This window comes from Marmota flaviventris, chromosome 3, assembly GCF_047511675.1.
Source record: "Marmota flaviventris isolate mMarFla1 chromosome 3, mMarFla1.hap1, whole genome shotgun sequence".
Classification (NCBI taxonomy): Eukaryota; Metazoa; Chordata; class Mammalia; order Rodentia; family Sciuridae; genus Marmota; species Marmota flaviventris.
The window spans coordinates 7,156,887-7,181,809 of record NC_092500.1 but is presented as its reverse complement, the minus strand read 5'-3'; the positions used below and the strand labels follow the sequence as shown (position 1 = coordinate 7,181,809).

Genomic DNA, 24,923 nt, shown 5'->3' with positions numbered 1-24,923 from the left:
CACTTCTCAGCTGGGTCCAGTAGTGGGTCCACCTAAGGAGGGAACTGGCCTCTCAACCTCCACTTCCATGGGTAGAGAAAAGGGTTGCCCATCCCTGCCTTCAGTAGTCCCATAAGCTTGTGGGCCAGGTTTGAATGACATAACACATCATACCTTGTGCCAGACCAGTGAGAGGCCAGGGCCAAGGCCACGAGAAGCATTGGGATAGATGGATTGGATCTTGAAGGTGGAGTCAGGGAAGTCGTGGAAATGAGCCTGGAGCTGAACTGCAGTCCACAGCTGGGCCCTGTTCCCCTGACCTAAGAAACAGCTATGAGCCACACCCTTCCTGAAGGGCAGTCGCAGCAAGCCACACTGTCTAAAGGAGTACAGCAGCCAGGAGGGTCCAGCTGCAGCAGGTCCTGTCCAGAGTTACAGGGTCAGCATATCCAGTAGTGGTCACTGCCAACAGCTGTAGCCTGACTCTAGCAGGATGGAGATAGAGGCTCCTTGAGACTGAGAATGAGGGGGAAGGATTGTGCCTGCCTCCCAGCACAGCCCAGCCAGGGCCTGTGTCACCATGGTGGGTGGCCTGTGTGCTCAGGAACCTGAGCCTTTTGTGAGTCTCAGCAGGTTCCATGACTCAGCACCTGCCCCCCCCCCCGCCCCCCACAGGCCTGGAGATCCTTACTGCTGGCAGGACCATGGGCTCTGGACTCTGTCCTGGAACTTCTAGGCCCTGGGGCAGGCGCCCCTCACCTCTAATACACATGTTCCCCACACTGCCTGCACTTGCCTTCCCACCAGCAGACCACCGTGGCAAACCTTATTTAGGTCCCAAGACCTCAATTTCCTTGTCTGTAAAAATACACCCCTATGGGGCTCAAACAGTATACCCCCGGGGAATACAGGAGGGAAATACTCAACTGGGTGTCTGTAGGGATCACACACCTCAACTGGCTGTAGTGCAGTACTACCCCTAAAACAGTACCTGGCACCAAGGAACTTGGGAAAGATACACACAGGCTGCTAGCAACGCCTGGGCCATAGCCAGGTACGAGGAGCCCTCCTGGCAGGAAGGAGGAGAGCTGGCAGTGCCAAGCATGTGCCCTTTGAGGGGGGGGGGGGGCATTGCCAGTCTCCTGCTCCAGCATCTATCCCAGAGCAGCTCCTGGGAGAAGGCACCTCTATCCTGAATACCAGATGTAGGCATGGCCCGCCACCATTACCGGAGTGGCCCTAGGCCAATCTTGTCAAGCAGCTCTCAGGCCAGGGGCTGGCCCAGAGCCAGACAATGTCAGTGAGGATCAGCCAAGTTTTGCCAAGTCAAGCTGTTAGAGCAGGTGACCAGCTGGGGGGCTCACCTCCAGTAAAAGGCACAGATTCCCCAGAGAGCCCAACAGCTCTCTCCCTGTGCCCGGAACTTAAGATGACTGAGGTGTAACTGCCTCCCTCCCATGACTCTGACTGGTGTGGGTCTTAAGCCTGGCATTCAGCCCTGGCCACCCTCTCCAGCCACTTCTCCCTGGCTCCCAGCACAGCTGCCCACCAGTCTACCAGTGATCCTCTGCTCTGCCCTTTGCCAACACTGCTGTCTATTCAATGACTGATGCTGCCATCAGCAGGAACCACATTAAAGGATTTATTTACACGAGGAATCCGGGGCCTGTGGACCCAAGGATGGAACCACCGGTCATACCAGTAGGTCTTTTTTCAGCCCCGCAGGCTCCAAGGCCCCCAGCCTAGTCTCGGTGGATGCCCGCGTTGGGCTCCTCCGTGCCCTGGGGCCCTGGACCAAGCAGTCGAGGGCTTCCGGCTCTGCCTCCGTTGGGTGGCCCAGCTTCACACGGTGACCTCGGTTTTGCTGTTGGTGCTCAGGTGCCGGGGTCCGCGGCCCGCACTACAGTAAAGGCCTGGGTGCTGCACGCTGAAGGCCTCGGGCAGCTTCTCCACGCTGAACTGGCGCCGCGGCGCGTGGCTGGGCCTCCGGGGTGCAGGAGAGGCATGGGCCGCTAGGTGGCCGCGGGGGGCGGGCCTGGCCGGGCGCCCGGCGGTCCAGGCTGCGTAGGGCCCCGGCGGAGCGGGGCCGGTAGGGGCCGCGTAGCCCGGGGGGGCCCAGGGGCAGGCCTCGAGCAGCGCGGGCAAGTCCTCGGGAGGCCTCGGGGCCCGCGCCGGGAGGGTCCGCGGGGCGGACTCGGCGGTGGGAAAACGCTGGTAGAAGTCCTGGGGGGCGGCCTCTGCGGGGACAGTGCGGGACCCGTCAGGCTGCGCGGCGCGGGCTCCGGGAGCCCGGGAATCCGGCCGGCGTAAGGGGTCCCAGCCCCGTGGCTGGCCAGGGGCGGGGTCAGTGATAGGCCGAGGGGGCAGCCGATTGGCTGCGTGGGGGCGTCCCGAGCGCGGATTGGCCGAGCCAGACTGGCTGGGAACCCCGCAACTCTGCGCGGGGAGCCGAGTCTTGCGGTAAAGAAACTCGGGGAACCCGGGGCTCTGGCGGCCGCCGCAAGCATCGGGCCACTCACCTGCCGCCTTGAGCGCGGCCGCCTTGAGCGTGGCGTACTTGGCGTAGTCGGGCTGCAGCGTCAAGTTGCCGCCTCCTTGCAACCGGGGTCGGCGCGGGGGCGCGGGCGTGGCGGACCCCAGGGCGGCGTTGTTGAGGCGTTTCTTGTCTGGGAAAGGGCCGGGGAAGTAAGGCGAGGCTCTGCGCCAACCCGCGCGCTCCACCTGCGCCACCGCCGCTTCTCGGGCCCCCTCCCCAAATGCAGCTCAGTAGAACCCTGGGAATCGCTCTCCGGGCAATCGGAGCCTGTCTTCCCTTCCCAGCAGAATGTCCAGCTCCTGGAACGGGGCCTGACTCAGAAAGCCATCAATGGCAGCCAGCCCCGAAGGGTGCTACCCTAATGGACGACTCGCCAGCACGTTAGGCTAGAGCCAGGTGCTGAGTCCCAGGACCAGCTCCCCGCGGAGATGGAACCTACTTGGGGTAGCGGGGCCTGCCAAGTGCTGCCTCCCTAGTGAGAGGCTGAGAGAGGCTCCAGACCCCAGGGCACAGAGCCAGAGCCTGAGAACCACAGCCCCAGCCAGCAAATCCTCAATCTGGAGCCTTCATCACAGAATCAGAGTCTCTGAGACTTAAGTTGTAGGAGGGTCCCTCTCCACCAAGGGCAGGTGACTGGCCTGTCCAGCAGCACTCACACACCTGCAGAGGCAGGCAGCTCTTTCCAAGGGGAAGCAGCAACTAGGAGCCTCCCTTCCCCAGTCAAGCGCCCAGCTCCTGCCCCTCTGTATATCCCTTCCCGACCACACCCACCGCACCGATGCCCCCTGGAAATTAGCCAGTACTGGCCCACAGCCTACTCACCTGTGCTGTTGTGGGGGGACCCTCGGGGAAGGCCATCTCCCATCTGCACCTGGACACAGCTACCCAGGGGTGGGCCCAAAGGTGGAGGCAGTGGTTCCTGGGGGCCGGGTTGCTTCAGAAGTTCTGTCAGTGTCCTGTAGGGACAAGGTAGTGAGGGGTGGCCCTCTCAATCCCCCAGTCAGCCAGATTCTGACCTATGAAAAGCCAGCCCTGGCAACCACAGTCTCACTGTGTGGCCTTGGGCAGTTTGTTCAACTTCCCTGGGCCTCCCTCCCTTTCTCCTATGACTGACCTCAAATGCCAACCAGGCACTACCTGTTTGCCTCACTTATGCCCCCAAGATGACCACCCCCCAGGGGTCAAAAAACTCTGACGGGGTCACTGTAACCAGGGCCATCTTGTTTTCAGAGGCTCCCTTCTTTCCCCTCCCTGGAGCCTGCTTTCTAAGACCCTCCCCAGTTGAGCCCACTGTCCCAACACAAGTTCCTTCTGCCTGCAATATCCTTTTCTCCATCTCCTCCTGTTAAACACCTATTCATTCTTCAAGCCCCATGAGTCCCTCCTGCTCCAAGAGACCTTCTTTACCTGCCCACCTCCCCTCCTGCAGCAGGGGCTTCTGCCAGGACATGAGGCTCAGTGGTCAGCACAGGGGAGGAAAGATCATGACGGTGGTAGGGGGAGTCAGGAGAGCCTCCATTGGCAGCCTGGCACCCAAAGGCTCTGTGACCTTGGGCAGGCATCTCCCTGGGTACCCAAGACACCCAGCCCCCACCCAGCTGTGACAGTGTCTGACAGCCTTCCCCACAGCCAGCTTCAGCCCAGCTGCCTGCAAGCACCCGAACCCATGATTTTCTCCCACTCCGCCCCACCCTCCTTCTGGGACTGGGGCTATAGTTGATTCATGAAGAGGCACATGAGGACACCTGGGGTGACCAAGGGTTGACTGCAGTGTGGCAGGGCCTGAAAGTGTCTAGTACCAGCCTGGACCAAACTTCCTGCCCTGCCCTCTCCTCAGTGCCTCACTTCTGTGGGGTCATCTCTGTGCAAGAACCTCTAATCCAGCTCTCCCTGCAACCAAGCACTCATCCTGCCTCCTGGCCTTTGCATAAACTTTCTCCAAGGGATGGTTCCAGTACCCCTCCAAGCTCTATGAGAAGCCTTTCCCAGCCATCAGCCCCACCAAGGCAGAATTAAGGGTGAGGCTTTGACACAGGTTCAGAACACAAGCACTCATGAGCCCAAGTCCTATTCAAGGACTCCCCAAGGGAAAAAAAAAAGAGAGTCAGGGCACCCACAGAAGGGAAGGGGCTTGGCTGAGGCTAACCAAACCTGCAGATGAAAAAATTCCAGGTGAACATGTCAGTGAGGCTGCCCCAGCACCCTCCTACGCCATCATGGCCCTCAGCTTCCACTGTCCCTCCTCAAGGACATGCCCTGTCCTCTCTGCTGCTACCTTTGCCCAGCATGAGGGACACCAAACTCAGGAGGCCAAGCTCCAGACCCTGCAACATACAGGATCCAGCCAAAGACCACATCCCCAAGGCAGCACAATAGTTGAGGAGGAAGGCCAAGGCCCCAGTCCCAGTTGTGCCCTATAGCTGTCTAGGAGTGCGTGGATTAAGTGGCCTGGGCAGCAGCAAGAAAGGCCTCATACCCTGCCTGAGGCCCAGGAGGTGAGGCATCCACATCAGTCCCATCAGATCATGGGGTATTCTCTCTATTGTCACTTCTGAATTCTAGCCTGTTGTATGATGTGAGCAGTCCACATGCCTAACTGGGACTTGGATGGATGAGGGCACAGGCAGGCAGTGGAGGCTGCTAGGTTCAGGTGAGTATAAGTGAGGGGTGGAAGCCAGGCGCGATGGCACATGCCTATAATTCTAGCAGCTCAGGAGGCTGAGACAGGAGGGTTGCAAGTTCAAACCCAGCCTCAGCAATGGCGAGGCACTAAGCAACTTAGTGAGATGCTGTCTCTAAATAAGATACAAAATAGGGCTGGGGATGTGGCTCAGTGGTCAAGTGCCCCTGAGTTCAATTCCTGGTACCCGACCAAAAAAAAAAAAAAAAAAAAGTGAGGGGTGGAGTGGGAAATTCCAGGGTCAGGACACTGAGATTCCCATTGATACCATCCAGTGAGGAAGAGAACCTGGGTGCAGTAGGCCCCACCCCAACTAAGCTCAGAACTCACCATCTGGCCTGTCCTCCAAACACAAGTCTGTTCCCTTCTTCTGTCTCTTGTTTTTCTGAACTGTACCAAGGAGTTAGCCAAGCAGGGCTCTACCTCTGAGCTACATCCCCTCTGAGTTACACCCCCAGTCCTTTTTATTTTATTTTTTAAATTTTGAGACAGGGTCTTGCTAAATTGTGAAGGCCAACTTGCAATCCCCTGCCTCAGCTTCCTGAGGTGCTGGGACTACAGAACTGAGCCACCATGCCTGGCCTTCGGTCTCCTTTTTATATTGAGGGAGACCTTGACGTTCATCTAGGGGCTAGCGAAAGGGGCAAGCTGAGGCTTCTAAACCCCAGGAAGGTTAGGCCTGAGTCCCAGCTGGGGGGTGGAGAGATGGATGAGAAGTGGAAAAAGAGAGGGAAAATGGGAGAAGCAGGAAGGAAGAAGCCAAGCTCCCCTTCTCTTCCCTCTGCCAAGACTCTCAATAGAACTACAATCCTGTCCCCTGCCCGGCAAGTGAGGTTTGGCTCCCTGCCACCTCGCTGGGTATGGGTCTTATGCCCTCTCCAGAGGCTGGAACTGCGGGAAGGGCAACCCAGGGCCTGGCACAGACAGGAAGGTCAAGGGGAGGCAGAGCAGTATCAGGTTATCTCCTCAGTGACGTGGGGGCATGGGGAGAGAGAGAAGGGAATAAGCCAGAAGAAGGGCGCTGTTGAGAGGACCAGAGGGGCAAAAAGGATGGAGGCGCCAGGGAGTGGCCTCCGGGCAGAATGGGCTGGGGAGGGGTGGCCGGCGCGCTCACCTGGTCACCGTGCGCCGTGCGCGCGGGCTGTGCGCCCTCTCCAGGCCCAGGCGCGCCCCGATGCCGGCCAGCACTAGCAGCGCGGCGACACCGCACACAGCGTAGACAGCCGTGTGGCTGCGCTCGCGGGCCGGGTCCCGGGGCGCCGCGGTATCGCGGGCGCGAGCAGGCGGCCGGCCAGTCTGCACCCAGGCTGGTGTGTCGTAGTTGGAGCAGCGGCTCTGGTCAAGACGCCGCGGCCCGTCGTGGCAGCAGAAGCGGTAGCCGCACGTGCCGCAGCAGAAGCTGTAGGCGCCGGAGCTGCAGTTGAACGGCGGGTCCCACTGGCCCATCACGTCGTAGTAGCCGCGGCAGCGGTCGCCGCCAGTCGGGGCCGCTGCGCTCGGAGCCACGGGCTCCTGCGCCTCGGGGGCCCCAGCGCGGCTCGACGGCGTCCGCGCTAGTAGTAGGGCCAGCCAGAGCGCGAGCGCGAGCCGCAGCCCGGCTGGACGGCGGCCTCCAGGCAGTCCCCGCGCCCCGGCCCGCTCCATTGGGTCCGCGTCTCCTGCTACTGCGCCCAGCGCATGGCCGGGCGCCGCGGCTCCCTCCAGCCGGGCTCCTCCGACCCTCGGGATAGCGCCGCGCCGCTGTTCCCGCGCTGGCTCCGAGCGGACGCCTCCCCGGCTGTCGGCGTCCTCTAAGGACCCAGGGCCAGGTGGGCTCAGTCCGGAGCTCGCGGGATGTACCTCCAGTGGGCGCGTCCTTCTCCGGGCTCACCTCGGACCCGAGCCGGCCAGGGCGCGCCCTGGGATTCCGGCCCCCGGGCGGGGCGGCGGGCGCTCCCCTGCGCGCGGGCTGCGACTTGTCCCCTGCCCTGTGGCTGTGCGGGTCCTGGAGCGAGCGGGGACTGCGGACCGCCGGACACTGCTGCCTGCCCGCCGCCCGCTCCGCGCTGCCCGCGCTCTGGCTCGGGCTCCGGCTCCCGCTCGGCGCGGGCTCGGGCGGGCGGGGGAGCGAGCGCGGGCGGAGGGCGGGGGCAGCGCGAGCCGGGGGCGGAGCGCGGCCGCTGCGACCCGAGGGAAGGGCGCGGCGGGGCCGCGCACCCGGGCTCCCACCGGGCCCCTTCCCAAGACCTCCCAAAAATATTCCTCGGATATTCGGGTGCCCGAAGAGGCTCAGCTTAAGGCTCCCAGGACTGTTACCTCGGACATCGCGCCCGCGACCGCCGACTCGATTTTACAGGTGCGGGGACTGAGGCAGAGATCAGAGCAGCCCTGAAGAGCCCCGGGAGGGTCGGTGCACGACACCGCCTCCTTTCGGTCCCCCTCTGTCAGTTCTAATTGTGACAGGAAGAAGGTCCCTTCCCCTCTGTAAGCCTTGATCCCCCCGCCCTCAATACAAAGGGAAGGAATATCCCAGCGAACTGCGGCGGAGGGGCATGTCTGGGTCTCCTCTGTGGCCCCGGTTCCAGAACCTGCTGGATGCTTGGCTGGGTTCCTCAGTGTTGGGGATGGCCTGCCTAGAGTCCTCCTGTGGTCTTCCCCGCTTCCGAGGTGGGATGGGGAAGACACTGGGCCAACCTCTGCCTTGGGAGAGGAGGGCTGGGCCCACTGGGAGTCAGAGCCAGTGGAACCTGGCAACTCCAGTAGGACTCTCAGGTCCTTTCCCAGGCCAGGGGAAGGATGGAGGGGGAAGCATCAGGAAGGGGACCCAGCCTCAAAAGCAAAACAACAAAACCAAAAACAATTCTTCCTGGAAGACATTCTGAAACACAGAGAGGACAAGGACTGGGTGTGCAACTCACCCTGTGTGCCCCACACAGCTCAGGCCTCTGTCAGTATTTGCTGAATGACTGAATGCGGGAAGAAATGTCTCTACCCTCTTGTTTCAGTAAGATGAAGAATTTGGGCATCTGAGGGTCCATTCTGCTCTCCTTTCCATCTCCCTTCATGGCCAGGATCAGCTTATGAAAGTGAAGAAGGTGGGGAAGAGGAGGAAGGATTTACATTTTAAGGAGGATCATCCTTCTGCTGCCTGAGATGAGGGTCTGACAGGCTAATTTCAGGTATTAGTGGGCTAAGGCAGGAAGGAGGGTGGCCTTGTGCTCAGAATGTCTCCTTCTGCCCAGGCTGAAGACAACTGCCCCCTCCCTCCACACCACACACACATCCTACTCAGCCCTAGAGACCCCACCCTCATTAAGACTTTCCTTATTATAATTTTAGAAGAAACAAAACAGAGGAGCAAGAAATGAAGCAAACCTGCTTTAATCCCATCACCAGAAAAACAGCTAAAATATGTCACACTTTACATCCTATTTTGTAACTGCTTTTTAGTTTGCTCTTTACTGTCCTTCAACTTTTTGTTATTCTGTTCAGAACTTCGTAGCTGTGCTTTCTAGAGCATCCTTTTCTTACAGGGTTTTCCTAGAAATGGGAACAGTGGCACTAATTGCTCTGTATTAACGCTCCTGCCACATGCTACTGAGCTGCCCTCCAGGTTGCAGAGGCTCTGGGGACAATGCTGCCCCTGCTCCCGCATTGCTGGGCACTGGGTTTGAAGAGGCTTGTCTCTGCCCCTTGGAACTTTGGCTCTTTCTAGGAAGGGTGACCCTATTGGGTCTAGAGAAAATATCCCAAGGCTCTCCCTGTCATCTCATGGATCCCTCTTGCCCCCATTGTCCTAGCACTGGATCTTCTTAGCATCCACCCGATGTTGACTCTGATCAGGTTCTGCAAATATCTGTATATAGTGACAGCCACTTGTCTGATGAAGGAGCTGGATTCCTGCCCTCCAGCCACCCAGGGACTGAAGTCTGACCCCACCCCAACACACATACACACAGCTTTCTCCCCATCCTAATCTGATTCTCTGGATTCTGTGGTCAGTCATCAACTACAGGTGCCCACATCTAACCAGGTCTGTGCCAGGCACTTAGTGCCCTCCCTCTTCAGTGCCTTGGGGAGTCAGGGGGGAGCAGGAAGGTCAAACCCCAAAGACATTGCCTGGTTGACTGGCAGAGTTCTTGGGGGGCTGGGAGCGGAGTCTCAGCCTCCCATCACATTCCCAGGCACTTCTCCCCGTCCACAACCTACCCTGCCTTGGGAGTCCCAGGAAATCCCTGGGCCGGCCCCCACCCCGTCACTATCCTTAAGGCAGAACCTGCAGGCAGCTGATGCTGCCCCCTCAGGTACCAGGCCATGGGCCAAGCAAGGGGATCTAGAGATGGTGCAGCCCAACTGAGGAGTGACCCCTTTGCCCTGGACTCAGGGATCATGGCACAACTTAAGGGCACCTGCCCCTTGTCTCTTTTGCCAGCCCCCCCAAGCCTGTGTCACCAAAAATCGTCCATTGATCCAAGCTTAAAATAACCCCTGGCATCTGCAGTGAGCCCCGCGGGGCGGGCAGAGGAGCTGAGTTTCTGCGCCTGAAGGGCACCTGCCCCGCCCCCAGCTCCCAGTGCTGGCAGCTTGACTGTGCGGGTGTCTGAGTGTGCTCATGGATGAAAGTATGTGGGGAGGGGGCTGGTGTGACTACCCGAAGGCCTTCCTTGCACCATCAACACACATGTGCACCTGTGTGTTCATGTGAATGTGCCCGGGCACACGTGTTCTTCCCTCCCTGCCTGGCTCTGGTTGTGGGGTACTGGGAGTCCTGAGAGAGGGGGTCCTGACATTAGGGACAGTAGGGAAAGCCCATTCCGAGGTCCAGTCTGCCAGTTCTTCCCAGCCCTGGGGGAGAAGGTTTGGGATTTCCTAGAGAGAAACCCAAGAACCAGAGAGGGGAAGTGACTTGTTGGGACTGGCACACAGCCAGGAAGAGCCAGAATCTGGCCTGTGACCTGCACTGAGTCCCAATCCTACTTTCTGGCCAGTTTGGTAAAAGATAGCAGCTGGAGGGCCCTGACTGCACCAGAGGAGTGTTTCCCACACCCCCAGTGCACAGGCCTTGGCCACCGCAGGAGGCCCCTGGCTTTTTGAGCAGCTGTTCTCTTCCTGAAATGCCCCTCCAGACCCTCACACTGAGAGCTGCTCATCCTTCATGGTGGAGCCTGACTGACCAGGTTGGGATTTTTGCTCCACTAGGGCCTTACCACCTTTCTAGGTCTCAGCTTTCTCATCTGCAAGATGGGCTGCTAGTGACCCTTTGGCAGGGCTGCAGGGAGAGGGCAATGGACACTAGACAGGGAAACACCCGGGTAAACATGGCCTTAAGAGAACCCCCAATGCAGAAGATGAGATTGTGACAGTGGATGCCACTGGGATGCAAGAAGGGCCTCATTCCTCAACTCACTTTCTTCCATTTCCTCTGTGATGGAGGCTTACCCAAGAAGCTGGGACTCTGGGGACCAAGACGCCCTGCTAGAGCAAATGCAGGCACCAGGAGTGGGTCTGGCGGGAGGGCCCACGGTTGCCTTTGTCTCCTGAGAGGCAGTTCGTGACTCAGGCTCCAGCTGCCCGTGGGAGGGAGGGAGGGGCGCCCGAGCTCCTGAGGTCTCGAGAGAGCGGCGGGATTGGGGGGCTGGGAGCGGAGTCTCAGCCTCCCGTCGCATTCCCAGGCACCTCTCCCGGCCACAATCCACCCTGCCTTGGGAGTCCCAGGAAATCCCTGGGCCGCCCCCACCCCGTCACTCTCCATAAGGCTCCTCTAAAGTTCCCAGTGAGCGGGCAGGGCTGGAGCTGGCCATCAGGACCTCGGCGCGGGAATGCAGACTGGACGGGGCTCGGCGAGGTCGCGCCGCGCGTCCACCAAGTCACTGGCGCCCTCCCCACGCCAGCCCTCCTGCTGGGGCACAACCCCCAGGTCACCAGCGTCGTTCGCCCCCTCCCCCACACCTGGCCCGAAAGTTTGGGGTAGTGGCCGCATCCGGGACCTCCCGACTCCCGCTGCAGTTCTCTACGCTAAGACTCTGACCCTGCGTAGTCAGAGGTCAAGGGCTACAAGCAGGTGCCTGCAGTCTTGGTCCTGCCCATCATCGGTCCCTCCCTTTTTTCTCGGCCCTGGGCCTTGACCCCGCCCATTTCCGGCTACCTTGAAGCGAGAGTCCTGCTGCACAGCCTATTCTTGACTCCGGCCCCAGCCGCCCGGCTGGTTCTGGCCCCACCCACCCTGTTCTAAACCCCCTTCCGGTGACCGCGGATGGTGGTCAAAGTGCCACCCGTGAAGCTGACCGCAGGAGCCGTACAGATAGACTTTCGCCTGCCCTAGATTCGCTGCACCGTCCTGGGTCAGGGGTTGGATCCCAGATTCTCTGCAGTTTATGAAAGTGGAGGAGATGCTCAGGGCTCCCCTGGGTTGGGGGACTCCTGTACAACCATCAGTCACCGCCACTCCTCAGCGCTGCCTTCTGCAGAGTCCCACGAGGAAACCGCATAGGCTGAGGACATTTCCTCCAAGGCCCTCCCGGATTCTCCCCGCGACCCTGGGCATTTGTTCCTGTTGAACTCCAATTCTTCCTTTCCCCAAGCTGGTGGCATTCCCTGACCCTGGCCTACATGCAACATTTCCTCTTTTTGAGCCAGGTGGTCCTCAGGAGTCTCATTTTGTAGATGCAGAGACAGGCCCAGAAAGATGGCACTAGCTTCTAAGGACAGTGCTATGTTGGGCCATCACTAATGAGGCACGAGGTGAGGGGTCAGACCTTCCTCTATGGCTGCACCAGCTGGGCTTCCCTACCCCCACCTTAAGCCCCCAGCCCTTGGCTGCCAGGCAGGAAGTGAAAGGGGCCTGCAGGAAGCCCCAGGAGGAACCGAGACTTAAGCCTGCCCTGCCCGCACTTGCTAGACCCTGAAGGCCTTGTGGAAACCAGGCCCCCTTTAGGAAAAAATGGCCAGAAACAGGCTAGGGTGGCCAGACTGCTTCTGTGTTCCCACCTCAACTAGTGGTCTTTCCAGAGTGTATCTTGGATCCCTCTTACTGCAAAATGAGGGAGAAAAGTCTTTGAATAGTTATAAAAACAAGAGGTGAGACCTGGTGTCAAAATCTGGAACTGGTCACTCCTAAGGAGGGAGCCTGGGTCTGGTTACCTTCAGCTCTGTTCTAACCCAGCCCACCAAAATTGTAGGGGGTGGGGTGGGGAGTTGTTTGCTTTGATTATTTGTGTGTGTGTTATTGTTGCTTTGTGTGTGTGTGTGTGTGTGTGTGTGTGGTACAAGGGATTGTACCCACATGCTAGGAAAACACTCAACCACTGAGCTACACCCTCAGCCCCTTTTCTAACTTTTGTTTTGTTTTGAGAAGAGGTCTCCATAAATTTCCAAGACTGTCTTCCAATTTTTGATTCCTGCCTCAGCCTCCCAAGTAGCACCACCACACTCATCTAATTGCAGTTTTCATCTTGGACCAATCCTTTACCCCTCTGAGCCTCTCTTTTTCCTACCTGCAAAACAGACAGCACAATCCTCACTCTTGGATTGTGAAATGGTTCAGATTTTTCAGGAAGCAACTCCGCCAACAGAGGCCTTTAAAAGGTCAAGGCCTTTATTCCACTGTCCTGGAAAAGTCAGACTAATGCAAAGATTTATGCACAAGAAGGTGCTCAGTGCCTCAGTTACAATAGCAAAACCAGAAAATAAAGAAATACTCAGGTGGAAAACTTGACAAGTGTTGAAAGCCTTATTGGGAAGTGTTTCATGACAGAGAAACTTACTACATATGATGGAACAAGATGCGATTGTTTATGTATAAAATGACTGCAGTTATGTAGAACAATATGTCATATAAAGGCTGGTGTTGCTGGATACAGGTCAGTTCTCCATAGACCCCACCCTGGATTGTCCTCTGGGACTCTCCCCCCCAGAGGTCAGGAGGCTGATCTCCTTGTCTAGGCCCTTTCAGGGCGGTGACACTATGCCCGTCTTGTTTGCCCCTCCACTGGTCTCTCCTATTTCTTCCCCAAGGAACTTCCCTTCTATTAGGTGCTAATGACAATGACTCTCTCTGGACCTCAGTTTTCTTATCTACGAAATGGGGATATATGTGAGAATTCTCTTACGATTCCTTCCAGTCCTCTGGGAACACAGGCTGGGAAGAGAATGTTGTACCCAGTCCCTCGTGTCTCATTAGAGGAAACTGAGATCTGAGGGGAAACTACACACTAGCTGGGGTTCAACTGGGACTCAGAGGTGCCAAAGGTTTGCATGTCTGGGCCCCAGGGGGGATTCACTCACCCTTTTCACCTTCAGAGCCTAGACCCTGACTGTAGTGGTGAAGGTGGGGTGGGAGAACGGGGTGGCCAGGAACAGCTCAGACTCCCCAGGCCCTGGATGGAGGGGAGTGTAATGGCTTGGCCCACACTCTGCCACTCACTGTTTGCCATCTGATGTCTCCAGTCACCTGACTTCCTAGGAGTACTGGTATCTAAAATGGGTTCAGGGAGGGAATACTGGGCAGAGATTAGGATATGAATGTCCAGGTCCTGGGGCTCCAAATGCCACTATCCATTGTCTTCTGAGCTGGGAAAGCAGTGGGTGGGAGGGGCAGGGTCTGCAAGGCAGCTCTGGTGGGCAGTTCAGGGGCAGGCAGGCAGCAAACCTCTGGTGCATGGAAAAGAAAATGGCCAGGGTCCTACAAAGGCAAAAACACCCAGGACTCCACCTTCTGACTCCTAGTCCAGTGCTCCTTCCAAAAGTGCTAAGTTGCAACAAGTTCCCAGGTAGTTTTCCCGGGCAGGGGTGATGTTCAGGTTCACTCTCTTGTAGGAGGGCAGGCAGGAGAGGAGATGGCTAGCTGTGAGTGTACAATGTGGTCCAGGAGCCCACAAGATGAGCCCAGCTCTTGGGCCTGGACCAGAGCGAGAAGGGAGGACAGGCCATAGAGGGAAAGGCATTCTAGGGATCTCAGGTCCATCCATCTGGTTCAAAGCCACAGGACTGCCCTGACCTGTGTATGAAGGTGTCTCCTGTAGGCCCTGGGCTGGGCCCTGAGCAAGCTGACTATGCCTTACTTGGGAGTCAGCTGGGTCCTGGGCAGCCAGAGAGAGCTTCCTGACACGGTGTCCCTCAGCTTGATCTTGGAGTCTAGTTCTGGAGGCTGTAGACCCTCCTGGGTGTGGGCTGTAGCTCTAGAAGCTGCCACCATGGTAGAAATGGTAACTTAGGTTCTAGCAGATTAGGCCAAGCCTGGGTTGATGCTGGGATGTAGATACTCAAGAATCAGCACAATTATGCACAATTTTTTTTGGGGGGGGTACTAGGGATTAAAGCCAGGGACGCTCAACCACTGAGCCACATCCCAGCTCTATTTTGAATTTTATTTAGAGACAGGGTGCTGAGTTGCTTAGTGCCTCGCCATTGCTGAGACTGGCTGTGAACTCGTGATTCTCCTGCCTCAGCCTCCCAAGCCGCTGGGATTACAGCTGTGTGTCACGCGCCCAGCTTCCTGGTTATTTCTAAAAAATAATCTTGAGAGCGGGCTGTAGCTCAGTGGTACAGCATTTACCTAGTATGCGTGAGGTCTGGGTTCCAACCCCAATACCACACATACACACACCAAAAAAAAATTAAAAATAATCTTGCACTAAATCCCAAAGTGAAACCATCAGCTGGTTACTCATTGCTGCCACTTGCGTCAGTTTAAAAGCAGAATAATTCTGAGAGCAAGTGTTAAAGAAATACAACCCTGGCTACAAATTAAGCATCCTCCCACTTGGGTCTTCTCTTCAGATTCATTTGGCTTAATGGTCCCTTCCCTATTGTAAAGGAAAAGATCTCTTATTCATAGTACCTGTATTTGTTGGATTTGCATTATTATAACAAAATACCTGAAGCTAGGAAACTTTAAGAAAATGGGTTATTTAGCTCACAGTTCTGGAGGCCTAATCATATCTAATGATGACCTTCTTGCTGGCTGAAATACAAGGTGGCAGAGGGCATCACAAGGCAAAGGACAAGAAGTATATATTGTGTGTTTCTTCTAGTCTCTCTCTTATAAAGCCATGAAAGTTCAATCATGATGGTCACCCAGATGACCTTGTCTAATCCTAATCACGTCCCAAAGGCCCCACCTCTAAATGCCACAATCAGATTAAGTTTTCATCCCCTTAATAATATCTCATGATGGGAATTAAATTTCAACACATGGAGCTTTGGGGGACACATTCAAACCATATCCAAAACCAGCAGAGCTAGTCATTCAAAAGCACTGGAGCAGAGAGGACCTTTAAGAACAGTCAAAGTTGGCATGGTCTTAAGCAAAAAGTAAACACAAACAATTCCAAATGGCTACACACTTTGTACTGTAGTGTCTCTAAGGTTCAGCGGGGAGCAGTCTGGCTCCCAGGAAAAGGTCAGGTGGGTGCTGGAGTGAAGAGCTGAATTCAGTTCTGAACCCTTGTGGCGGGGGGACACTGATGCAGGACAGGGGCCCCTCCTGTCCTCTCCACTGCTATTGTTGCTCAGGGCCAGTGGTCTTGGTGGTCACCAGCTCAGTGGAGCCCAGCTCTGTGGCTGGCACAGGGACACTGTGGCCAGGTGGGGTGCTGCCTGGGTCTTCTCTGGGTGGAGACCAGATGGGAGCTGAAGCATCCAGGGTTTCTGTCGAGGGGATGATGACATTGTCCAGGGCCTCTGGGGTGGGCAGGAGCAAGGGGATATGGAGTGTCAGGATTGGGTCACAGCGGTCCCCAGAGAGATAGCCCGCTGTAGATGAAGCACCACTGTGGCCTGGAGGGGTGGCACATGACAGGCCCTCAGAACAGGAAGGGCTGAGTCCAGAGGTCTGGCCAGCTGTGGGATGCAGACTGAGGGTGATGGGTGGGAAACCCCGACTGGTCAGCCCACAGAGCCTCACATGGGCCCAGGGCCCCCCTAGGCTCCCAGGAACCGGGCCTGCACCGGGAGACTTTCTCCTTGGGTCTGCAGGGCAGTGCTGTCCCCTGCTTGGATCAGGGCTGGGGCCCGTCCCTGCTCAGGAGCAAACTCTTCCCCTCCCTCAGTCTGGGACACCCGTCACAGTACTGTCTACGGGTTCACACCTCCTCTGCTCCCAAGGTCCATGACCCAGAGACAGGCCCCACCCCAGCCCATGTAACCCGCTCCATAGGACGGTACCTTCCCTTCTCCCAGACATGGGACTCACCTTCCTGGCCTCCGTCTGGGGCCTCTAGGGAGGCCGTCCTGCGCCGCCGCTGCCACCTCCAGCTCATCAGGGCCACCAGGGCCAGGGCCAGGGCGAGCGCCAGGCCCAGCAGCGCGGGGGCGCCGAAGAGCAGCCCGGGCAGGGGCAGCACGGCCTCGGCCCCGGCGCCCACGGACTCCTGCGGCTGCAGCGCCGTCCCGGGCGCCTGGCTGCTCAGGCCGGCTGCTGGCGCGTGCGGAGGGGACGGGGAGAGAGGACGGGGGAACGAGGGGAGGGAGCGCAGGCCGGAGGGAGGCGAGGCTGGGGCACACGGGGCGGGAGAGAGAGGGGCGGTGAGCGCCTCGCGGTGCGCGCTGGTCCCGCGGGGCCCTCGACGCGTCGCCCCGGGCCTGGCCGGGTGGGGGGCCCTGCGGCGGGACCCTCCCCCGGACCCTCCCCGGGTGCCCGAGGCGAGCTGCGGGGGTCGCCCCTTACCGCGTCCAGGCTCGGGCGTGCGGAAGAGCCGGCAGGCCACGCAGAGGCGGACCAGCGGGTCGAAGCACTGGGCCTGCACGCAGGGCGTGGGCGCCGGCCCGTCCCTGCCCCGCACGCTCCTGGCCCCGCGCCGCATGGTGCCCGGCCTCCGCCAGCTGCAGGGACGGGTCCCCTGCTCGGCCGCCAGGCCCTCCCCTGGGGAGGAAACCCGAGGCCCCACCCTCCGGCCCGCCCCTGCCTGCTGGAGTGGGACGGCTGTGGTGGGACCGTGCCCCCGGGGCCCCAGGGCCCGCGCCCTAACCTTCTCGTTCACCTGCGCTTCCTCCGGTCAGCCACTCAACCATCACCCCAGACGCCAGCTGGGTGGGCCCTCTGCCGGGCACGGGGGGTCACACCAAAGCTCGCCCTTGGCAGCCCAGGGAAGGGACTCCTGCTGTCAGCCAGCGGGTGCCACAGATGCTCCCACCACCCCCTCCTGACTGCTCTTCTGCCCTTCCCGGGACATCAAACCCTCCGGAGTGACTACCTTGTACCAGGCCCCAGTCAGCTGTGTGGCGCTCCCACTTGGGGGAGATGGAGGGAGACAGACCATGCCTCAAAGCACGTCCAAACTGCCAGGCTTGGTTCTCCACCCCCACCCCCCGCAGTCCCCTGCCTTCTCTGGAGGCTTTGCCCGCAGCGGGGATCCAGCAACCAGGTGCCCAGGACAGCGCAGGAGTTAGTGGGTGCAGGGCCAGGCCCAAGGGTCACCAGCACAGGTTACCATGGAAGGGAACAGGAAGGTTTGCGGGGGAGGTGATGATGAGAGGTGTGGCAGACCGAGTGAGGTCTAGGGAGTGCGGCAGTGTGGAGACTGGAGACTGGTGTGAACAAAGGTCTGGAAGCCTAACAGGAAGGCCAGGAGTGCCCGGCCCAGACAGCCAGGCAGGGGCCTTGCTTGGACCCAGCTGGAGGACACCGGAGAGCCACACAGAGTGTCCCAGTAAGATCTGCATGGTAGTGAGGAACCTGTGGCCACCCTGACTCCTCTTCCCCAGACTGGAGGCTCTCACCTTTGTGCCCCACCAAGCCCAAAGAGCTCCCTCCCCCAGGCAAGGGCTGGAGAGTACCTGGAGAGGTCCCAGCTCACCTGGAGCACAAGGTTCAGGTGTGCCATTCAGATCCCAAGCACTCAGGCTGGGGTGGGCACAGAGTGCACAAGGAGGAGTCTCTCTCCAGGGGCCAGGAGGGAGCTTGTGGGGGAGGGAAACCTGTAGCAGCTACAAGGGAGAGGGAAACGAGCTTGGCAGATGGGGACCATGGCACGGGAAAGGCCTGGAGAGGTTAAGGGGACATGGGTTCTGGAGACAGGCATGGTACTGCTATGGGGAACCCTGGGAGAAAGGAGGGAGGGCCTGGGCTGCGGACGGATGGGCTGACCCCCAGCACCAGGCCTGCAATGAGGAGCAGGAGGGTTGGGTAGGGGCCTCTCAGGGCTGTGCTCTATTTAGAAGGACCCTCCTCTCCTCTGGCTGCTGGAGTTGGAGGTAGACAGAGCAGCAAGGAGACCAGGGGTCATGGTCCAGGCTGGGGATGAGCCTAGTGTGAGGGGAGCAAGGCTGGTCCCTGGGTTTCTAGCTCAGGAGAGAACTCCCAGGGGGCCCGCCTTGAGGGGCCCTGGCCCACTGCCTCTCTGTCCCCTGCCCATGGGCCAGCAACTCCGTGGCAGGAAGGTGTAGGCGGTGGGGCAGCTGCAAAGGAGAAGTGGGTCTGGGAGGTGGTTGTGGGTGTGAGTGGGTGGATGGCGAGGCCAGAGATCTGGAGAGGAGCCAGGCCAGCACAGCCCTTCTTGTGGTACAGAGGGATGGGGCAAGGCCACTCTCACCTGTCACTGTTGGTGCCACTGTAATAACTTGTTATCTTTAGGGACACAGAGCTCTGTCTACATACCAGGCACCTCACCTGGCCTTTTAGCCAAACACTGGGGCAGGGCTATCTGAGACTGTGGGAACCCAGGAGCACCCTCTATGGGAGAGGGTGTCCCAGCGGGGCCAGGGCTGGGATAATTCACATGAGCCAAGCCAAGGATGCAAGCCTGCGCTGGGCCTCCATTCCCGCAGGGGTAAGAATCGCGCTTACCCCTGCAGCAGAGACAGGGAGGCCACCCTGCAGCCTCGCTGCCACAATTACAAGGTCCCTTACCTTGGCTGGAGAGGGAGGCCAGCCGCCTAGAGGGACAAAGCAGAATTACTCATTTGACATTAATGTTTACTGGGCGCTTCCTTCGCGCCCACACTGAGCTGGGGGTGGGGGACAAGGCAAGGAACAGCAAAAGGCCTGTGGGATTAGTGTCTCTGTGCCTGACCTTGGCTGAACCTTTTCACTTGAGCTTCCTAAATGGGTTGGGGGTGGGGGTTGTGGCAGGCCCTGAATCTCGGCTTGGATGACTGAGTGGTTAAGAAGAGAAATTTCATCAATGTGGGAAATATAGGTTACACCTCAATTTTTTTTCTTTTCATAGCTCCTAAGTCAAGTTTACCAATTTCCTTTTTTCTTTGCAGTACTGGGAATTGGACCCAGGGGCATTCATCCTCAGTTTTTGAAATTTATTTTTTTATAATTTATTTAGTGGTATGAGGGATTGAACCCAGGCGTGCTTAACCACTTAGCCACATCCCCAGCTTTTTTTTTTTTAATTTATATTTTTATTTTGACACAGGGTCTCACTGAGTTGCCAAGGGCTTCACCAAAACTGGCCTCAAACTTGCATTCTTCTGCCTCAGCCTCCTGACTAACTGGGATTGCAGGTGTGCACCAGAGTGCTTAGCTCTGTGTCACTTTTTCTTTCTTTCTTTCTTTCTCTCCTTCTCTCTTTCTTTCTGTACTGAAGATACCCAGGAGTGATTAACCACTGAGCCACATCTCCAGCATTTTTTTTTTTTTTGAGAGAGGGCCTCCCTAAATTTCTGAGGCTGGCATTGAACTTACAATCCTGCCTCAGCCTCCTGAGTAATGAGTAATGGGGATTCCAGGTATGCACCACTGCACCCACTACCTCCACCTCTCTGTTACTTTTTGATTGAGAGATGACACAAAGAGTTAAAGTTTCTGAAGTCAGTGTAGTTCTTACAAATTTTCATTGTTCCTTTAACAGCTTGGGTCTTGCTGTGTTGCCTAGCTGGGTCTCAGATTTATGAGTTCAAATGATCCTCTCACTGTGCCAAGTTTTGCTTTTTTGCTGTATGGGGCCTACTGGGGCCTATTGGCCCTCTAGCGATTGAACCCGGATACGTTGTCACTGAGTTACACCCCTGACCCTTGTTAGTTTTTATTTTGAGACAGGGTCTTACAGTGTTGCTCAGGCTGGCCTGAACTGTGACTCAAATGATTTTCCCTTGGCCTCCTGGATAGCTGGGACTACAGGCAAGTGCTACCATGCCAGCCCCCCATAAAAAAAAAAAAATAAGTTGTAGATGGACACAATACCTTTATTTTATTTGTCTATTTTTATGTGGTGCTGAGGATCAAACCCAGTGACTTACATGTGCTGGGCAAGTGTTCTACCACTGAGCCACAAGCCCAGCCGTCTCCCCACTGTTTTAAAAACAGTTTTTACCTTAAATAATTTGATATTATGAGTTCATATCTTTTCTTTTTTTAAATTTATTTTTTAGTTGTACACAATTTATTTCTTAGTTGTACACAATTTAATTATTTTTTATGTGGTGCTGAGGATCGAACCCAGGGCCTTGCGCTTGCTAGGCACGCGCTGTACCATTGAGCCACAACCCCAGCACTGAGTTCATATCTTTTCTTAATATTTATTTTTTAGTTGTAGTTGAACACAATATCTTTAATTTATTTATTCATTTTTATGTGGTGCTGAGGATTGAACGCAGGGCCTCACCCGTGCTAGGTGAGCGCTCTACAGCTGAGCCACAACCCCAGCCCCTCATATCTTTTTTTTTTTTTTTTTGGTACTGGGGATTGAACTCAGGGGCACTATACCACTGAGCTGCATCACCAAACCTTTTTATTTATTTATTGTATTTGCTTGTAATCACAGTGGCTCAAGAGGCTGAGGCAGGAGGATCGCCAGCCTCAGCAACTTAGTGAGGCCCTAAACAACTTATCAAGAATCTGTCTCAAAATAAAAAAAATTAAAAATGGTCTGGGGATGTCATTCAGTGGTTAAGTGCCCCTGGGTTCAATCTCTAGTATAAAAAAAAAGAAAAGAAAGAAAGAGAGAGAGAGAGAGAGAGAGAGAGAGAGAGAGAGAGAGAGAGAGAGAGAAGGGAAAAAAAGAAAAGAAGGGACTTTGTTCCTGAACCCTTTCAACTTGAACTGAATCTGACTTAACATTCTTGACTTTTCATTCATTGAATCGCCTTTTTGAAAAGATGATTAATTTGGGGTCTGTCAGGGAGAAGGTTGTCTCCTTTCATTTTTGCTCCTAAAATTCCCCCCAAACACCCTGAAGATGAGGAAACAGATCAAGGCCAGAGGGTCTTCCCAGGATGACCAGCAGGTATGAGGGGCCTGGATGGGGTCTGTGCCCACCTGACTGTGAAGCATGGCCTGTGCCCTTCATGCTTTGGGAACACGGTGGGGGGAAGTGAGGCCACTCTGTGCCTATGGGACAAGCCCAGAGGCGTAGGGGAGCAGTCCCTGGGGCAGAGATGCCCAGCCCCCAGAACTGTATGTGAAACTGCTCTGAGACCTGGAATCCACTCTGAACTTCAAGATTAGTTGTAGCCGTAATTATGCCGGCAATACCTGAACACGTTCCCACGAATAGGCCCCCAGACCCACAGAAGTCTCTGAGTAGGAAGCGGGCATTTCCCTAGGTTCCCCAGGGGCAGCCTCTGCACCCCACAGCCTCTCTCTCTGGACTGTTTGGGACTTCACATCCCATAGGTGCATCACACAGGTTGACAAAGGATTCTTGGTGTTTCACACTTGGGCCACACGGTGTGACTGCCCTGCTGGCCTCCCGTCACCCTTGGCAGGGCAGGTCCCAGAGGCTAGGTCCGCTCTTGGCTCCCCTCATTTTATGAGCACCTGGATCTCCATCCTGGGAATTTCTTTGGCCACCTCATGAATTTTGGCCGCTCCAACAAAAAGGGATGCTGCTGGGAAGCCCCCTTCAGCGGGGACAGCAGGGTCGGGCCTCTGGACATTGTTGGGTTCGGCAAGAGTGGTGGGACTCATACATGTGGCAAGGCTGAGCAGCAGGATGCTGAGCCGGTGTGGCGACCAGGGAGGCTGGAACTCTGTCCCGGCTGAACCAGAGCAGGGCGGGGGCCAGTCACACTCTCCAGAGCAGTACAGAACCCTGTCCGGGGCCTCTCAGCCCAGCTCTCAGCCTCAAACCCACCCCTCTCCTCTCCCCCTATGCACACATCAGCACGCCACAGGTTCCCGCCTGGCCAGCCCCAGTCATTCTCTCAGCATGGGTTGGGGACAGGGGGCCCTCCATTTGAGGTCAGACAGGAGACCACAGCCCCTCAGTGTCCCAGCCACACGGAGTGGAGTCCCCACTTCCTGGGGCCAGCCCGTCTGTGTGAGGCCAAGGTGGGAGGCTGGGAGGGGAGGAGCAGGAACCTCCTAGGGGTTCCCCTCCGGGCTTCTCTTGGCACCACACAGCAGGGACCAGGAGCTGTAGGACTCTGGGCCTCCTGCAGGCTTCTGACCCTCTATGAATACCCAGGCCAATACCATGTGCGGGTACCTTGTATCCACCAAATGCTAACACCTACTATGTACTTACTAGCACCTACTATATACCAGGCACTGTTCCAGGTTCTGGGGCAGCAGCAGGGAACCGCAGAGCCAAGCACAGGCAGGGAAGCAGTATAGTAGGTAAGGGATGAGAAGCAATGGGGAGAAGCCGGATGAAAAATCAAAAGGGCTGGGGATGTGGCTCAGTGGTAATGCATCCCTGGGTTCAGTCTCTAGTATCCCCCACCACGGGAGAGCAGGGGGAGAAAGGATCACTGGGGAGGAAAACTCAGAATGGGAGGGTTTCAGGGGATTGGGGTGCACTCTTCAACAGGGGAGTTGCAGAAGGCCTGGTGAGAGGGCAACCTTGTTGGAGATGAGAGTGTGCCCCAGGACCATCTGGGGAGCAGTAGCACCTTACAGTGACCGGGGACACATGCAGCCCCACCACCTGGTCCAAGCTGCTCGGTACCCACTCCTCCAGCCACCCTGTGGGGGAGAGGAACGGCCGTCCCTACCTTGCAACAGCTAGAGAAGAAAGGGCCAGGCCAGGCAGGCCAAGCTCCTGCACATGCCTGTGGGGCCTGTCCATCTGTAGACCCCACGGGGAGCAGAGGGTGGGGGTCAGTCCAGCCCCGAGGAGCCTGTATTCCCTCCCAGGGAGGCTGGTCTCAGAGCAGGGTCAAGTGTGGGACTCCTCTGAACACTGACCATCCCCCTGGGACTCCCAAATGCCTTTGGCATTCTTCTGATGTGAGGGTGGTCTCAAGGAAGGCTGCTTCTGCCCAGGTCCAGGGGACTGGGGACCACCCCCAAACTCTTTTCTGGAACTTGTCCTCAGCAGCCCCCAGTCCATGGAACCATCTCAGGCAGAGCCCACAGAGGTGTGTAGGGCCTGGCCACCCACGTTATCTCTTTCAGCCCAAGTGTCTTGAGAAGTCCTCTCATAATGGCCATCATCCTTCAGGCCCTGGGAGACTGGAGGGACAGAGGACTGAGCCAGCCAGTGCTTCTGGACAAGGGCCCTGTGTATGGGAGCCCGCTAGCAGGCCTGGCCCAGCACCCTTCGCCTGGGGGGCAGGCCAGGACCGCGCTGCCTCAGGGACCTGTAAAGCTCACCTTGTCCCTTGTTCCCCTGGATAACAAGCCAGCCCTCCAGGGAGGGTGAACAAAGGGACAAGCACAGGGTAGGCTCTGGTGTGTCTGCCTCAGAGGTCCTCAAGAGGTAGAGTAGGCAGTGGGAATTCACTGCCCCAGGTCACGCTGCAAGCTGGTCACAGAGCCTGGTGGTGGGACCCACAGGCCCAGCCCTTTCCCACTGCACCACTTCCTTTGTGGCCAACTTGCCCGGCCTCTGCCCACCCAGGGGTGAAGGACTCATGTTGCCATGCTGTAGAGCCTGCCCTTGCTAGGAAGGCCTTGCGTCCTTGGCAAGGGCGGGAAATACCACCAGACTGGGGACACTGGGGCCAGAATTCTTTCTTTTTTTAACCAGAGATGAACCCAACAGTGCGTTACCACTGAGCCACATCCCCAGCCTTTCGATTTTTTCTTTTGAGACAGGGTCTCACTGTTACTTAGGACCTTATTCAGCTGCTGAGTCTGGCTTTGGACTTGCGATCCTCCTGCCCCAGCCTCCAGAGTGACTGGGATCACATGCATGTGCCACTGTGCCTGGCTCAGGCCAGAACTTTTGGGTCGGGGCCACCTCTTGCAGAGAAAGTGAGCTCTGGTAGGGTGGGCCAAGGGTTGCCCAGCAGAACAAATGAGCCTGTGGCTTTAAGCAAGCCCTGCCCCCTGAATCTCAGACACCTCATCCAGACAGCAGGAGCTCAGGCCCCACCTTCCTTGTGTTGGAAAGCAGGGAGCAGGCAGCTCCCAGACCCAGATGAAGGGACGTCTGAGGGATCTTCAGGCTGCCCACTCAGACCTGTGCCCATGGTCCTTGTCTACCCTCTAACACTGCCTCCCAGGCCGGGTGCAGTGGCACACGCCAGTATTCCCAGCGGCTAGGGAGGCTGAGATAGGAGGATCGCGAGTTCAAAGCCAGCCTCAGCAACTTCGTGAGGCCCTAAGCAACTCAGTGAGATCCTGTCTCTAATAAAATACAAAATAGGGCTGGGGGTGTGGTCAGTGGTCAAGTGCCTCTGGGTTCAATCCCTGGTATCCCCTCATTAGCCTGACCTCATCCTATAGATGAGTGACCCACCTGAGGCTTTGCCATCAGCATGCAGCCACCCCCCCCCACCCCAGCAGCTCCCAACACACTCCCTCGCTGGCAGGCAGGGGGCAGGGCCTCCGTTCCTTCCCTCAGACACATTCCTCCAGACGCTGCCACAGCCTTCGGACAGTGAAGCAACCACTCCCTGTCCACTTGTCCCCAG

The 24,923-nt window shown here is 57.3% G+C and overlaps 2 protein-coding genes across 2 annotated transcripts; both read right to left on the bottom strand.

Moving 5' to 3' along the window:
* Nucleotides 1–1,597: 1,597 nt before the first annotated feature.
* Shisa8 (shisa family member 8) lies at nt 1,598–7,261 on the bottom strand. The gene is made up of 4 exons (XM_027948337.2): nt 6,310–7,261; nt 3,338–3,471; nt 2,499–2,645; nt 1,598–2,216 (listed from the first exon to the last, which is right to left on the bottom strand). The coding sequence occupies exons 1-4, from the start codon at nt 6,837–6,839 to the stop codon at nt 1,822–1,824; spliced, it is 1,206 nt and encodes a 401-aa protein (XP_027804138.2). The 5' UTR covers nt 6,840–7,261; the 3' UTR covers nt 1,598–1,821.
* A 7,906-nt stretch (nt 7,262–15,167) lies between these two features.
* Tnfrsf13c (TNF receptor superfamily member 13C) lies at nt 15,168–16,998 on the bottom strand. Its single transcript, XM_027947306.2, has 3 exons — nt 16,840–16,998; nt 16,366–16,665; nt 15,168–15,854 (listed from the first exon to the last, which is right to left on the bottom strand). The coding sequence occupies exons 1-3, from the start codon at nt 16,973–16,975 to the stop codon at nt 15,673–15,675; spliced, it is 618 nt and encodes a 205-aa protein (XP_027803107.1). The 5' UTR covers nt 16,976–16,998; the 3' UTR covers nt 15,168–15,672.
* Between the last annotated feature and the right edge of the window lie 7,925 nt (nt 16,999–24,923).